At 39.9% G+C, this 17,207-nt stretch overlaps 1 protein-coding gene across 1 annotated transcript; it reads left to right on the forward strand.

Annotated features, from left to right (window-relative positions):
• Positions 1-7,263: 7,263 nt before the first annotated feature.
• Positions 7,264-12,149, forward strand: LOC108126909 (MICOS complex subunit MIC10). Its single transcript, XM_017243718.3, has 2 exons — positions 7,264-7,454; positions 11,945-12,149. The coding sequence occupies exons 1-2, from the start codon at positions 7,373-7,375 to the stop codon at positions 12,079-12,081; spliced, it is 219 nt and encodes a 72-aa protein (XP_017099207.1). The 5' UTR covers positions 7,264-7,372; the 3' UTR covers positions 12,082-12,149.
• The last annotated feature ends 5,058 nt before the right edge of the window (positions 12,150-17,207 follow it).

A 17,207-nucleotide genomic window follows, 5' to 3' on the forward strand; every position in this document is an offset into this window, starting at 1 on the left:
TTGCTTCTGAGCCTTCGTCCGCCACTTTCCGGCACTCACAAGCCGGTCCACGGTTATCGACTTCCCGGCGCTCGTCGGCAACTGCTCGGCGTTCTTCCGCAACTGGCCGGCAGTCTTCAGGTGCTCCACGGCCTTCGTCCGCAGTTCACCGCTCTTCCGCCCGCGTCATCCGCTCCTAGGAAATTTTCCGCAATTTCCATCCGCGCTGAAGAGCGCGCCCGCGCTGAAGAGCTCATCCGTGCTAAAGAGCGCATCCGCGCTCGCCCCTCTATGCACTCTCATTCTCGTCGGCCGTCGTCGATCGTCCGCTCTGGTTGTAGCGTTTATTTTTATTAAGTTAAGTTTTTGGTCTCATGTAAGCAGCGAATAAAGCTGAATGCGAATAACCTCACGACGCCCCCGATTTTTTTTTTTTCTTCTGGAATCTTTTGCGGCAGCAACGCCCCCCTACAACACTAGCTTTTATCAAACGCTGGTCAAAAGAATTTGATGATCCTTTCACAACTAAAACTATATATGTATCGTTGGTTCGTCCTGTCTTGGAATACTGTTCTAGCGTTTGAAGTCCGCAATACTGTGTTCACCAAAGGAGGATAGAATCTGTCCAAAAGCAGATTTGCATTATTGCATATAAATTATTGCATAATTATTGCATCTGTTATTTGCATTAAAAATTTTAAACTGGGATACTGTCACTTGCCTTCCGTCGTATCGTCGCCGGCTAAAACTATTAAACCTACCTCCATTAAAAGAGCGCCGTACTTGTGCTGGGGTTATGCTACTTCATGTGCTTATTCTTGGTGAGGTGGACTCAAAATTACTTCTTAACTTATACTTCCGACCCCTTTGGCTACCAATTTCTAGATCTAATTTTGCTAAAAATTAAACGAACCATTTCGCGTTATTTGATTTTACAATTCATTGTCCCATTTATTATCCCCGGAACTATCCCTAGATGTAATTAAATCAAAAATTATGGAATCTCTTTTAGCTTAATTATCCTTACTTTAAGTTATAATAATAAGTTATAATTATAAGTAATATATTCTAGAAAAACAGATCATTGTTAATAAATAAATAAATAAATAAATATAAGACTCATTGTGTCTTTCCATTTAAGTAGCTGAAGATCCGCGTTAAGAGGTCTTTAGGAAAACCCAGCATATTCAGTTTACTCAACAAGAGTGAGTGACTAACTGAATCAAATGCTTTGCTGAAGTCTGTGTAAATTGCATCGGTTTGATATCTCTTACAAAAGCCATCTATTACAAAGTGTCAACTCCAATAAGTTTGTGGTGGTGGAGCGACGCTTAATAAAGCCATGCTGACAAGGAGAGATGATCAAAGAGCAAAGGTGTTGCAAACAAGGAGTAATTAATTTTTCAAATAACTTTGGATTTTCCGACAATTTAAAGATGCCTCTGTAATTGGGAGCATCAGACTTTTTCCCTTTCTTATGTAAGGGAATTATGAAAGAATCCTTCCACTTAATGGGAAAAATTGAGGTTTCCAAAAATAAATTAAAAAGTCTTAGAAGAGGTTTGCACATAGCCCTGGCACAGTATTTAAGCAAACAGCCTCGTACTCCATCGGGGCCTGGCGAATAAATTGGTTTGACCCTTAGAAGATCAGATAACAAGCTATTCTCTGAGAAAAACGGACAGAAAGATTGAATGTAGAATGCTAATGCTGATCTGTCAATTTAGGCGGAGAATAAGTTGTTTGACACAATTCTGCGAATAGATCGGCAATGGCCTGATCAGAGGTCGCAGATGAATTTTCAAAAGTAAGCAGAAGTATGTTTAAAAAATAATAAAACTGCTTCGGATACTAAGAATTGTATTCCGCAGCGGCGAATATAATTCCTGTATCATTCAGCGTTAAGCACGGTAAAATTTGACCAAGCTTTTAGATATCTCAAAAAATCAATAATACTGCAGGTTTTTTTAAATTTCAGTAAGAGCCTATTTTTAGTATTTTTTAGGTTAATGAGGCACCTTGTAAACCAAGGAGGATTTATTGAAGCGGAGGGATATTTCCATGGCACACAGGAGTCGAAAAATCTATTAAAAGTACAGTAAAATTTTTCTAAGGTGACAGTAAGATCGGTGACTAGAATATAAGACCAATCATATGTATCGATAAGGCTGTAAAGTTTGTGAAAATCTGCTTTACTGAAGCAGCGAATCTTATTTGCCCCGCATGGAGACATCTGATCGATACCAGGAATGTTTTTGTTTGAGACCTCCAGCGTGGGGTGATATGGATCTGGATCCTCAGGGGTTAAAAGGTGGAAAGCTCTGGAGAGAGCGGTACCATCGGGATCAGATACAAAGCATAAGTCTAAATGAATTTCTAAATGAATTTGACCTAGGAACATGTCAAACATGTCCGCGGTGAAGTAATGGTGCGTGATACTTGATAAAGGTGGTGAGTTATGGGCGTTAGACCATTTTAATTCTGGGATATTAAAGTCGCCCACATCTACGAGCTGGTCACGATCAGTCATAAGATTAAAAATGGATTGAGTAGCGGACAAATGCTGCCAATATGTGGGCGGTTCGGACAAAGGCGGTATTTATGAACATGTAATGTATAAAGATTTCGCAGACAAAATGATTTTCACTTTCACAAGATTTTTTCGAATTCCAAAACGAAAAAATTTGTCTTGCCTAAATGAAATATTAATATTTTCTATATTAAATCGGATCTTATTTGCAAAAGGAAAAAAAATAGTTGACTTATTGGTTTATTGTCGTTCTTTTAAGACCTCTAGAAGATCAATTAGGCTTGTAATTATTTTTAAGACGAGTAATTTCTGACCCCATCTCAAATTTGGATATCAAATTTTGCCGTCGGCAACAACAATTTTCGTTTTGGTGAACGACCGATAAGTTTGACACCATAAGTTATCGCCTAAGCTGCCATACTTTTGATAGAATAAAAAAGCAAGTTAAAAATACTTGTATAATCAAATGGATGGCGATAAATTTGTTGAAATTGGTAAACTATGTTTTTTAAAAATTAATTAATTTAATTTAATTAGTTATGTTCTAAAAGTGTATAAAAAAAATTGTTGAAAACACCGGAATGAAATGAATATGAAACCCATTGAAAAGGTGGTATCCCCTTAACTTGGCTTTTCTGGCTTTTCCCCTTAATTCTTTTGGCTACGAAAGATGTAATTGAATATAAAAAAGGCATTTTTTCGCGTTGTTTGCTGCTGACCAAACCTCAAATCACCTGTTTCGGCAGCAAGAAGTTATGAGAAATGATACGTTTCGATAGCAAAACGATAACTAAAAACTTGTGAAAACCGGAGCACCTAAAAACGAAAATCTCGGTTTTGGTCCCAAAACGAAAACGAAAACCGAAAGTGAAAACCGGAGCATGCCTGTATAATATGGGATGCAAAGAAAGAACTATCAGAATATAGTTTGGAAGTTTGCTATGTAGCGCCCTAGTATTCAGATAGGTAAGTTTTAGTGACGATACTAGTTTTTTGGGTTAGTGGACAAAGAAGTCCGGGTGCCCCTCTTCGGTCGGCTCCTTAAAGTCTGGCTCTTGTGCGTCTGCCTCCAGCTCGATGCCTTCAGTCTTGCTCCTGGCATCCGACTTATAAATCCGGACCGTAACATGCTCGAAGCTGTACTTAATCCGGTGCCCTGTCTTCTCCAGGAGCCTCACAGGATCATTTGGCATGAGGACAACCTGCTTTCGTAAACCGACCGCATCCTCCTCCTTAGCGACCAGTCCACCGTGGGAAGTGTCGGATTGCCCATGTTAAGCATCGCCATGATGGTGTTCGCCATGATGGCAACTGAAAAGCCGGCCGACATGATGGAGTTTTTATTATCTTGGCAATGCCAAACTGTGAAGTCTAGGTCCATTTGCAACTGCGTCTGCTACTTTATTGATATCGATTAAGGACTAAAACTTTTTTACATACTGTGAAGGACAATCTATTTCAGGGCTTGCATTCGTTATATTGTAAATACTCATCCGTTCTGCAACTCTAGGATTTTTGTCAACAATTGGGAAAGTAAACTTTTACCCTTCTTTAAATGGAAAAAGTTTTACAATTAACTTGTGACTTGTCCTCTGCTCGTCTATTGCTACATCAGCTGCGAAACATCCTTTAGGCACATCACTTTAGGCTAATATTTGGAATTTTTCTATCGATGAACTGTCTTATTATAGACACGTCTGTCAACCAGGCTTTCAATGTTAAAGCTTGTACTGCTTGATAGTGTATATCGACGCTACACAAAAAACATACAGGCGAATGTTGCATCTAAAAACAATTTGTCCATTTTTGTCGTCTTCGAACGAGTGTACATAATATTTTTGCATAATGTCACAGAACCATAATAAACCATGTGCATAATGTTTATGGAGTAACAAATAGTTACTCCATAGCTTTTTAGGTTGTACTACTACTGGGTACGGCTACAGTTACATTGGGTCGTTCCGCGGTTAGTTCCTCCACCTTATTACTATGTTAAACCTCCTATTAAATACTAGTACCCTCCAGGGCTGGAGTGGTGTGGTGGTGGCTATACGAGCCAGTTCGTCTGCTATGCAGTTGCCTGTTATGCCAGGGATCCAGATGTGGCTGATGTCATACTCTTGTGCCATCTCGTGAAGAGAGTATCTATAGGCTTAGATTATTTGTGAGTTGCTTGAGATCAATCCAATTGATTTCGTGGCCGCTTGGCTGTCACTGCAATCCTATTTCACTGTTGGTGATGCCTGATAAATTCACGTGTTTTAGTTGTTTTATTGCTTGGAAGACGCTGCAGGGATCAGGAAGTCTGAAGAAGACTTTGACGCCTAGTTGTTCAGAGTATATTCCTCCTTTTGAAGGGCGTATTTACGTGTTGACAGGAGTACAGTAGTCTGTGCTGAAAAGCACTTGTGGATCGTTATGTAGGATGGTGAAGTGTCCCGTGTTAGGATTCCACTTATGTGTTTCTCTTAGTCGAATTACCGCCAGTTTTGCCTGCTTCATACATACTAGTTCTGTATTGGGTAGATTAAACATGGCCTTTAGAGCAGTGGTCGGCACGGCCACACACACACAGTATAAATGTGTGAAACGTCATGCCTACTTTCTGCTATTCGTTACTAATACTAATGCGTAAAAATCATATTAATGTATTGGGGTGTTGCTATCAAAGCTTTTTTTAAAATAAAATACTCTATTTTAGTGCCCATTCCAACTTTTGAATTAACGAAAAATGAAATAAAAAAATACGTTTTTATCGCTCAGTAAATCCTCTGCTCTTATTGTTTTTCTCTGCTAAGCACACACTCAAATTTTAAACATGTGTTAGTTCATGTAGGGGGACATGCCCTCTTTGAGTCCTATTGCTTTTTTGCAGATGAATAGAGTCGCCGCTTCGATCTTTTGTTTATGTTTAGGTTCCAGTTTAGCTTTCTGTCTAGTATCACCCCTAGGTACTTTGCGATTTCGCTGAAAGAGAGTCTCTGGTTGGTTATTGTTGGATAGATGAGGGGAGGGATTTTATAACTTCTGCTGAAGAGAACTGTCTCTGTTTTCTTCGCGCTTACTACTAGGCCCTTACACGTTGTCCAGATAGCTAGGGTTTGTAGTATTGCGCCCATAAGGTCACAGAGTGGTGGAGGATATTTTCCTGAGAACAAAAACGCCACGTGGTCCGCATACGCCACTATCTTGCAGCCCCCTCTTCCATCTTGCATAGAGTCGAATTGACTGCTATGCTTTATAAAAGAGGGAAAAGGAATCCTTGCGGGGTTCCTCTACAGACGGCCCTTGTCAAGTTTGATGTTCCTAGTATGTCATTCGTAGAGCAAAAACGGATATTGTATTTGTTGTATCTTTGACCACATAAACTATATCTATTTTTGATCAAAGAAAACAGAACAGAAATTTCATTCAAATCTGCCGATTTTTACAGGAGATTTATACCCTTATATACACCTGTTCCCATACAATCGTACTAAAATTTAGGATCACGAAGACTGCCCGATTTAGATTAGAATTATCTGATTTGGAACTTAGACTCGTATGGTTTCCGCGCAGATCAAGTTTGTGTCAAAAAATTTCCATTTGGCGATACACAGGAATTAATATTGGACAATACGGGATCAATATCATTGCTGACGTATCTTAAATTGTTATTCCGAACAGATGCGTCCGCCTTCCAAAGATGTTTCCGAGTCTTGGCGTACTATACTCCCTGAAAGTACCTTAGGGAAAGAAGTATATCAGCGTTTAAATTATTTTGAGAAAAAAGTCTAGTAGTCAGATTGACAAAAATTCAAATTCAAATTTACATATGTACGTTCTGCTGATAAAATGATACTTCTAGCTTAATTGCTATCTGTAGCACACTAACCTCAATTTGTACATATTTATACCCATTGCCTATGAAAATCCAGTTTTCCGGCGCATATTATTTAAAAACGTACAACGAATGAAGCACAAGGAGGACAAAAAATATATAATGATTTAAAGAAAGACTAGAGTAATTTTATGAAGATATAAAAAAGGTACATATAATCCTTCCTCTGAGGTAAGTTTTGAGCAGCCGAATTAAATTAGGAAACTTAAAATTTTGACGCAATTTTCAAATTAAAATTTCTGCTTAGATAGAAAGTAAATAAGGATAAAATATCGAAAATTTGTTAATACTAGAGTACAAAGTATATATACAAAGTACAAAGCTCTCGTTGCTCCTTTGTTATTGAAATTGCTCTTCCATGTGGGAAATGCAAAGTCGTATACGTGAGTTGCTCCCAGCATAGGCCAGATACAAAAACAATCTTTCCTTTTTTGTTCGTTTCAGAGCTTAGCAACAACAATTGCATAAGCTCTCAGTTTTTCGTACTGCAAAAAATCAAAAAATTTTATATTTCTTCTATTTTTATATTTTATTTCTAATTCTAATTTTTGTTTCCTTAATATTTTATTTTCATAATACTTTTTTTTTTAATATTTAATTTTTATTTCATCAAAATTTATTTTAATTTTTAAATAACAATTTTAATTAAATAAATAATTTTTTTCATTGAAAACGGTATTCTGATTTTTTTTAGTATACCGACATGACTAGCAAAAAAAATTTCTCGCTCCAATGAATGGGTCAATTTTTGCATTGGTGTTGAAGATTGTACTGCCCTATGCCGAGCTTGGGCGCCCCTGATATAGTATATTATATTATAATCTTTTTATTCTATTCCATCGTTTCAAATTGAAAAATAAATAGTGGAGTTCTTCTGTTATCATTCCAAATCTTTTTTATTTCCAATTTATTATCATTTTTGGAAATTTTATTTTGTTGAAAAGTTGAAATAATTAATATTTGTTACTAATTTGATTCCTAAAATGTCAATCAATGAATCATTTGTGGAGGATAAGATTGGAAGGCGGCTGGATCGTTGCGTTTCAGACGCTGTAGTTAAAGGATGTGAGTAAAATTATATAAGAGTAGTAAATTGTAGATTTATCGTTGTACCAACATTCGAAAGGGAAAAAATGAAAGTTGTATTAATATTTGATAAAGGCATGAGGTAGAGTCATTACACTGAATAAAATACTTATGTATGTGTGTTTATAACAGAATACCAAGCTCTGCATACAGCAGAACAAACTTCCATATCAATGAAAAAAATAACCAATTATACATACCCGTGCCCGGAAAAATTATGCGTACAAACGCTCCCCTTGGCTTCGAAAAAAAGTGCTTATAGAATACAAAAAAAAATTAAAACTTAAAAAAAACTAAAACTTAAAAATAAAAAAAAAAAATAGTCTTATTTTCTTTCGGAAAAAGTATGCGTAGAGAACTTAAAATATAAGAATACAGAACTTTGAATAAGAATACAAAAAAAATTTTTTTTTTTCTAAAAATTTGTAAATTTTATGAGCTTTATGGTATGTTACTTCTTAGTTCCTAGCTCTTAAACTTATAAATTTAAAAAAAAATTGTCTGATTTTGTTTTAGAAAAAGTATGCGCACATAACTTAAAATATATCAAAAAAAAACCTTTTTTTTTATATGTACGTACAGTAGCGGTTTCATACAATGAAATGCTTTTTTCTTTAATTTTTTGGCACTAATTGCGTACGAACGTACGTTCGCGACCCCAGGAAATGCCCATATGTTTTTGGGGTCGCTGAATCCGAATCTGTCGTTCGGATTTTATTTCTTGTTTTTTTTTAATTTTATCAAGTTTTTGAGGTTATGTCGTAAACCTGACATTCTGGAGTTTTTTAGACCTCGGATTCGGATTCAGCGACCCTGAAAACATATTATAAACATGGTCTGACCCACGGACTCGAATATAATTTTGTATGAGGTTTTTTGAGGTTATGTCAGAACCCTGACGTGCTGGGGTTTTTTGGACCTCGGATTCGGATTCAGCGACCCCGAAAACATATACGTAGTAAACATGGTCTGACCTCCAGACCCGAAAAAATATTTTTTTTTGTGTGGCTGTGTAATTGCTTACGGCGAAAGGTCAGGCAAGGAGAATGCCGAATGGTCCGGGGATGCTTTTCTTACTATGACGTTGGTAATCTGGCATTAATTGATGGAACTGTGAATGCTGAAAAGTCTTTCTATCGTGCAAAAAAAGGGATATATATTTTTTTTTAATTCCTTAAGGATTTGTTTAAACAATAATTAAAGTTTTAAATTTCTAGTATTTTTTTTTAAATTTAGGTAATAAATTATTTGCAGAAAAATCCAATATCAACATTAGACTGGCCAGGCAGTAGTCCTTATTTCTATCCGATTCAATATCGTTCTATTTTAAAAGTTAAAATACAGAAAAACAAAACCAAAAAAATAAGAGAATTTAATTTAACAGTGGAAATTGTCTGTTATAAAGACATAAAACTAGAAAACTAACAAACACTTGGAAGATTTTATGCTATCAAGCATAAAGGCCGTTTTAAAAACTCAAGGAAGACCTACTAAATACTAAAGAACCCAAACAAAATTATTTTTGAATACTTTAAAATTTAAAGTTTAAGTTTAAGTTTATTTAAAGTTTAAATACTAAGCTATTAAGAAATAATTTTGGCCTACGTTTTTTGTTAATTCCATCGAATATTGAAATATACGTTTTATTTCCGAATAAAACAAAATGACATTTAAAAGAACACGTTTTGAATTACATTTATATTAATGTCATCGATTTGAAACCATAAAGTAAACGCTGGCTGAAAAAAAACTAAAAAAGTAGTATTTTCTGCCTGTCCGGATTTTATTGTATACTGTATTTTAGTACGAAGTTGGATATCCTTTTCGTTTAAGATCTTCAGCCATCCAATTTGGCATTGAGTGGAGCAATTTCGCCATATCCTTTGCCGTTATTTGACTCCATTCCTCCTGAATGACCTTTTTAAGCATATCCTTGGATGCTATGGTGTTTTGGCGAATCCTCAGCTCCAATAGGTCCCATAGATGCTCAATAGGATTAAGTTCAAAGGATTACGGTGGCGAATTTAAGTGATTTTTCACATAAAGCATCTACAGCAGGGGTGGGCAAGCCCATGGCTCCTCGGGCTCTCAAGGCTCCCCCCGTTCGTAGATTTGCTGGCCAGCAAATCGGGCCAGACGATCGAGTCGCGCGGTCAGTGAGCCGTGAAGATTTACAAAAACAATGCTACACAAATTCCGAGGCAGGTAGCGGGCCCGACCCCGCGGTCCCGAGTTTGCAACAACAATTATTAAGGGTCCGTTTGCGCACAACGCGACAACAACCATCGCGAGGTTGGTGGTTGTTGTTGTAATTTGTTTTTTGGCCGAGCTGCGGCTCCGACCGTTAGATTTCGTGCCCACCACTGATCTACAGCTTGGTATTGTGGACCCAATGTTTTGGATTATTTTTTGATTTTTGAAACAAAAAAACAAACATCATTTTCCAGTCTTAATTTTTCAGCCCTTTGAAATAAATTTTGATTTAAAATGTCGATATACTTTTTGTGATCCATTGTGAAATCAATGAATTCAAGATTACCGGCTCCACTTGCCGATCTAATTGTCCCATCCTTATGAGAATATCATAATAAAACCAATTTCTTAAAAATTAAAAAAAAACCCAAGCTTCTATCTTAAAAAATACCAAAGTTGGTATTTCTACCAAATACCACTTCCGACCGTTTAGTTATATGTAGGGCAGCTAAAAGATACAGTCGGCCGATCGTTATAAAATTTTGTAAGTCGGATTAACTGACTCGGATAACTGACTCGGAGTCGGATAATCTGTTCTAAGTTCCAGCATTCTATCTTTATAAAAACAAAAGTTGGGTCATTTCCGATCGTTTAGTTATGTGGCAGCTATAGGATATAGTCGGCCGATCCTTATGAAATTTGGTAGGTTGGATCAACTGACCAAAAGTAGAATCTGTACTAAATTCCAGCTTTCTATCTTCAAACCACGAAAGTTGGGTCATTTCCGATTGTTTAGTTATATGGGAGCTCTAGGATATAGTCGGCCTATCCTAACGAAATTTAGCATGTCGTAATGTTTTGCCAAAAATAGTTGCAAGGGTATAAAAAAGGAACGGCCGGGATCGGCCGACTATAACCTATAGCTGCCATATAACTGATTGATCGGAAATGCTATAACTTCGGTGTTTTTCAGCAGTGGGTGCTAAGTGTATGTGTAGCAGAGAAAAAACAATGAGAGCCAAGCATTCACTGAGCGAAAAAAACGTATTTTTTTTATTGCATTTTTCGTTAATTCAAAAGTTGGAATGGGGACTAAAATAGTTATTTTATTTTAAAGAAAGCTTTGCTAGCAAAAGTTCTTTAACAACTGAAAACCTACGCTTCCCTATCTATATTTTCTATGGAAAAAACTTTTTCCCAAAAAACTTACCCAATTTCTGAGAAAATTTTTCTCAGTGGAAACATTTTGATTTTTAAGTTTGGGCTGTCAAACGAAAACAAATGAGCGAGCTTTTAAAAAAATTTGAAAGTGCTCACACTGTCAGTGCCGGCAGCGCTGCTGCAGAATTTTCTACCCTATGCACGCGTGCTATGGAAAATGAGAGTTTGCCCCCAATGTTTTAGAGTTAGGGAGTTAAAATTTTGTATGAATGCTATTTTTGGAAAAATAATGCATGTCAAATTTCATAAGGATCGGCCGCCTATATCTTATAGCTGCCGTATAACTGAACGATCGGAAATGCGTTTTTTTATGTTTTTAAAGATAGAAGCTTGGGGTTTTTTTTTTAAAGTTTTTTATTGTAATTACTAAAACTATATCCGTTGTTTCCGGTTTTAACTGCAACGGTATATCAACTTTGGCTCCGTCCGAAGTTAGCTTTCCTTTCTTGTTTTTTTGTTTGAGTACCTCGGTACTCGTAGAGTACAAGGGTATATTGTAGTTGTATTACTATTACTATTTAGTGTAACAGAAAATAAAATATAGAAGTATGAAAGGATTAAGTGTACTTACTGGACAGAGAAGAGAACAGAGACTGGATTGCATCGAAGATCGAAAGCGTCCTTCCCAAATAAAAATATTTACAGGAATCATTCTCTTATATAATAAAAATACGATAAACGAATCAGTTGAATCTAAAATTCAGTCATTCATGGCCCTTAACGTTACACTAACGGATGAGTTTAATGTTTTGTCTTCATAAAGACTAATTTCACTAATTAGAGTTAGTTGCAGAATTTTAGGAATTCCAGCCACCAGTGCCACTTAGTAAATTTTTACTACCATTTGAAAGAAAAACCATATTAATGGTTTGGGACATTTCTGAGTATGGGACAGTACAATAAGTAGAAAAATAAACTATGAAAGTCCCTCTTGAATTGAAAAAGAGAATTTCCTGTTGTCATCTGTTAACTTAAAGTAACACGTTCTTAAGTTGATCTTTATTAAAAAAAATACCGTTATACCGTGAATCTAATATAAAAATATTTATTTACAGGTGGTGGCCTAATAGTTGGATTGGCTATGTCTGTGTTTTTTTTTAAAAGACGACCATGGCCTGCCTTTCTTGGAACAGGATTTGGAACTGGTATTGCATATAGAACATGTGAAAAAGAAGTAAACTTGTTTAAGTAGTTGACAATAATATAATTTACAATTCATTCAATGTGAAGTTAAAATAAAAGAAAATGCTACTTGTTTTATTTGGGTTATTTTGTAAGAATTTTGTCATTTTGACTAACAACAAACCAGAGGAGCCCGGATAAGACCGCAGCTTCATCAGGTTAAAGTATTCCTCAATAGTGGGCCAAACGCACACATTTTGAACATTTAAGTGTCAACATTTAATTGGAATTTGTCTTCGATCTGATCTGCAATTCGAAAACTATTACGAAGTAAGATTAAGGGGAGGGTAAGGTATTAAATTTTTTTTTTTTTTCATTTTTTTTTTATTTTTTAAATTGAATGCATAATATCTGAAGAATATTGTGTCAAAATTTCAAGTCAATTAAAGCAAAATTGACGAAGTTATTAGTTATTGACGAAGTTGCTTGCAAACGTTTTACACTGGATTTTGTTTTGTTTAAAACTTTAAAGCGTTATTCCCACAACTCACGTTTTCAAAGTCGGTGCCCCTCATAACTTCAAAACTACTGCACCGATCCTTTTGAAATTTTTACACTATTTCTGTACATATTTTACGAGGTAACGCTGTCGAGTTTTTTTTTTTTTTGTTCATAATTTTGATTTGGCAATGACAAATTAACCGATTTTTTCCCAAAAAATTGAGTTTTTCACTTCAAAGTCTTCGAAAAAATTAAAAAATTGCAATTTTCAAAAAACCTTTACAGCGTTACCTGGGGCGAACTATTATCTAACGAATGAATTTTCATTTTTTGATTACAAATGATCCAGCACCGAGTTATGAGGGGCACCGCAATTCAACTTTTTTTGGCGACACGTCCGGACAATTGCTACCATTGCCATATTTTTAAATATTTTTTTGTAAAAATTTGATTAAACATTCTTGAAATGTCATACTTTAATATACCGTTGGTTGAATAAATAAATTTTAACTGTGTCGTCAGGAAAAAAATCACAAAAACATGGCTTTTTTCGCATGATTTGACCTTACCCTCCCCTTAAGGAATATTAAGAATATTCGGTATCCTCGCCAGTGCTGCTCAAAGCACGAGCTCTTGAGCGTGTGTTTTTTATCTAGTATTTCAATTAAAAGGGATTCCAGGAATCTGGTCATACGTTCCCAGACCCCTCCCATGTGATGCGTATCAAAACCTGATGGTACATGTGCGCCTGGTAAGATGTCCCGGTACGGTCATGTCTCTGCCGTAGATGCTGGCTAATCGTTGTCGGGCGGAAGAATAACACTTCCTTAAATTACTCCAATCCAAGGTGAATCAGCATATGCCGAAGAATGCGTGTCCGAGGTGGGGCTCGGACTGGGAGACCGGTTTTTAAGTTTTAACCAGGTTTATAGTGACAAGCGGGCTATGTCATGATGGACGAACGCCCTTCCGCCTACTCGTGGGTCGAAAACATGAACACATCAACTATACATAAAATTAAAGTGGAGATCGGAACTCCCTCAGAAAATCCGGAAATGACGTCAAAAATCCGTCAAACTCCAAGGCTCTCAACTCAGCTTTCATTGTGATTAGGGCGGACCCATCGGCGAAATCCAACCCGGACCAGGCCGAGATCATGGGGTGGGCAAGAGAAATCTTGTCAGACTTTCAACCGGCAAAGGCTGCCGGGGCCGAAGCTGCCGACTGGGACCGAAACAGCCGGCTGGAGTAGGCACCACCTCTACCAAAAAGATCGCTCAGAGTGCGGAACGGCAAAGGTCAACCAAAGGTGAAGTTCCCCAGGCGAAGAAGAAGAAGTTCCAGCAAAACACTCATTGGAGTCCTTGATTGGAGATTCAAAGATTGACTGACCCCCAAGGACCTCTGGCGAAAGGTAGTCAATGAGCTGAGTGGAGGAGCCCCACCAGGTACCAGGGTAGCGTGAAGAATAAAACTTGCCAGCAGCCCTGTACAAGCAAATGATAGACGCGTTTGGTCAAGTCTACCCGGGTGCAAAGCTGGAGGCGGTTGACAAGTCGAGGGCGCATTGCTCTTGCGGTCAAATATGATGCAGGCTGGTCGTATCCAACTTATACGTTAGGAGCTCATCCTGGGATGATTCTCGGCTGAAGACATTCTGATAAAACGATACATTTTACAAATGTGAGACAGTTAACGAGACAGAATTAAAACGAAACCTTAGAATAATGTGGAATAGCTTGGGCTGGATTAAAATTTAATTTAACGAGCCTCCTGAGGTTGTAGAGTGGAGCCATCAAACACCGCCCTTCGTTTTCCACATTCAACACGCAATGATGAGTTAGAAAATACTTCCAGGATTGTGCTAGCCCAAAGGGAACAAGACATGTGCCCTAGCTGAAGATTAAGGGTGGACATCAAGGGTGAACTTAGCTGGAAAACAGACGGAATATTCTCATGTCTTCAATCAAGGTTTTGAGAGAAACAAGCCGCGCAAAAAAGCTTCTTCTGGATCGACACACTTTGTCTTCCTAGAATTGGCGCTGAAACACGTCGAGCCGGTCACCCATCGTGTCATTGGTGGCCTGGCCTTGGCTTAATTGCGACTGCTGCTTAGCCATGAGAACCAATCACGTGCATTTCCCCCTCTGCCTCAAACTACTCAACCAAGACGTGTTTTCTGCATTATAGGTACCCCCGACGAAAGCTGGCTTTGTCCAACGCACAAAAGCTCGTAGAAGAGGCTAGCTGAAATAATCAGATCTTCCCTTTGAAGTCGATGGAAGTTAACATCAGAGAGGAGAATATTTGCGATTGTCAGGTCTGAAGGGTTTGGTGATGTTTACTGAAAAGTTAGAAAGACTGAGACTGCAACGAAAAGTTTAGCGCAAACTCTTCAATAGCAAAACCAGCATCACTTATGCCGCAGACTACGGTTGGGGACTTCGACTGCCGCACCTGTAGCTCGCCGCTTTAGGATAGGAACGATACCAATTTTTATTCACTGAGCGTTTTCAGTAAAAAGCATATGCCTAGAAAAAATGAGTTATTAATGACAGCACCAAAAATACAATGTGAGGAGATTTAGTCTCCCCACACGCGAAGACAGATAGCCGGGGGCAAAGGGGGGGGCCGAGGAGGCGGAAAAAGGGGGTCAACCACCGGTCAACAACCCGGGCAGCCCAAGGGAACATCGCCAGGATCAGTACGGGGGGTCGGGGGGAAAGGTGAAAGCCAGTTACCGTGGGTTCTGGCGAAGGGCTACCCGTGGGGGGACGGAATCTACGTGGAACGTAACGGTGGCAGGTGAAAGGGTAAACGGCGCCACCCGGGGGAAGAAGGAATCGACGTGGAACGTAACGGGTCCCGGGGCAACGTTGGGAAAGTAGTCCAGTTGGGAATCAGCACGATGCGCAGGCGTGCCTTAGAAAGTGTGGCGGGGTGAGCGGCAAGGAGCAGAGGGGGGGGGGGGGGGGTGCGACGAAGAGTGCAACGGGCCCTGGAAGCCCACCGGTGCACCACGCACCAGCAGCAGAGATCCGTGGCCGGGGGAGACGAGGGGCCACGGACAGCGACCCGCCAACGGGGAAGTGGCGTGATTCTGGAAGCAGGATTAACGGCAGGAGCAGAATCCAGGAGGATTAACGGGCGCTCCAGTCAGTATAAAAGGAGGCCCACTGGAGCGGCTCGAGACGAGTCTTTTTAGGAAGCTTGTAGCGTTGAGTTGGAGGACCGCCTGTGGAGAGTCCGCCATTCAAGTGTTAGAGCGTTTCTAAAAGGATTCGGGTTTTGTTTGAGTTGAAGGACCGCCTTTGGAGAGTCCGACAGCCAAGCGCAAGGAGAACGAATAAGAAAATAAGGAAAGGATCCATTGCTGGACCTTCCTCCGGAGACCCAGGGTCGTGTAGACGAGTTGGTTCATTCCCGAACACGGCAGGTAGCCTTGCAAGGAAGTGAGGAATGGATAAAGTCTGGCGTATGCCTTACCGACTCCTGAAATCATAACCAACAGGCGTGGTTCTGCGAGACAAGGATAGACCAACTCGAGATCGCACGCCCGGTGCACACGAGACGTAAAGGACGAGACACAAGACAGAACCAGGGTGGGGAGACCGAGTTGAGCCACTCCCGAACACGGCAGGTAGCCTTGCAAGGAAGTGACCGACTCCTGGAATCGCAACCAACAGGCGTGGTCCTGCGAAACAAGGAGGCATACTTGGGATCACACGCCCGGTAACCACGAGACGTACAGAACTAGGGAGACAAGGATCCGTTGCTGGACGGTTTCCTCTACAAGCCCGAGGCGTCAGAGTCGAGTTGAGCCATTCCCGAACACGGCAGGTAGCCTTGCAAGGAAGTGAAGAAAGGATAAGTCTGGCGTACGCCTTACCGACTCCTGGAATCGCAACCAACAGGCGTGGTCCTGCGATACACGGATCGGCCGACTCAAGGACTCGCGTCCAAGTCACAGACCAAGTGAGAACACCCTGGTCACCAGCCCCGCCACTACAAACTCGGGTCCGCCGGAGCGTATGCACGGTGTCCCGGTGTAGCGGGAGCGCGACAATACGATCAGGCACACGGCGGCTTCCAAACCTGGAACCGGAGCGTATGCACGGTGTCCCGGTGTAGCGGAGACGTCACACGGCAACTTCCAAACCTGGCGCCGGAGCGTATGCACGGTGTCCCGGTGTAGCGAAGGCGGCAGTCAGCAAACAAACTCCCAAACCTGGCACCGGAGCGTATGCACGGTGTCCCGGTGTAGCGGAGGCGACCGACCGCAGCCAACCGTCAGATCAGTCGTAGTCGACCCAAGGGGGTGTTTTCGCAAGGTCAAAGGGCAGAAGGTAGCGGAATCGCTAGCAGCGCGGCGACAGGAGTACCATCGGCGACGGAGTAAGGGCGGCGACGGAACAGCGGCAGCGTATCCCGGACAACCCGCATAGGACGCCGACGACGGAGCCAACAGGAACGGAAGGAGCAACGAATAAAAGAGAAAGAAAGCCTTTTGTAGTGTAAAGAGCTCTCAAAATAAAGAGTGTGGAAACTTCAAGCTATTTGTATTACTTTCTAGGCTTGGGCAATCACGTCGAATCTATAAATTCGGTGGAACGGATCCGCGAAACTCTGTGAGCTAGCCGCGGCAAATTGTGGCGATCAGCAGCAGAAAAGACAGTTCGTTACACCTGGCGCCCA

This window comes from Drosophila bipectinata, chromosome 3L, assembly GCF_030179905.1.
Source record: "Drosophila bipectinata strain 14024-0381.07 chromosome 3L, DbipHiC1v2, whole genome shotgun sequence".
Classification (NCBI taxonomy): domain Eukaryota; kingdom Metazoa; phylum Arthropoda; class Insecta; order Diptera; family Drosophilidae; genus Drosophila; species Drosophila bipectinata.

Bases quoted from the DNA above. Each gene is read 5' to 3' on its own strand.
- LOC108126909 (XM_017243718.3), top strand. From the start codon at position 7,373: ATGTCAATCAATGAATCATTTGTGGAGGATAAGATTGGAAGGCGGCTG. The intron at 7,455-11,944 runs GTGAGTAAAATT...ATTTATTTACAG, and splicing joins AGACGCTGTAGTTAAAGGAT to GTGGTGGCCTAATAGTTGGA.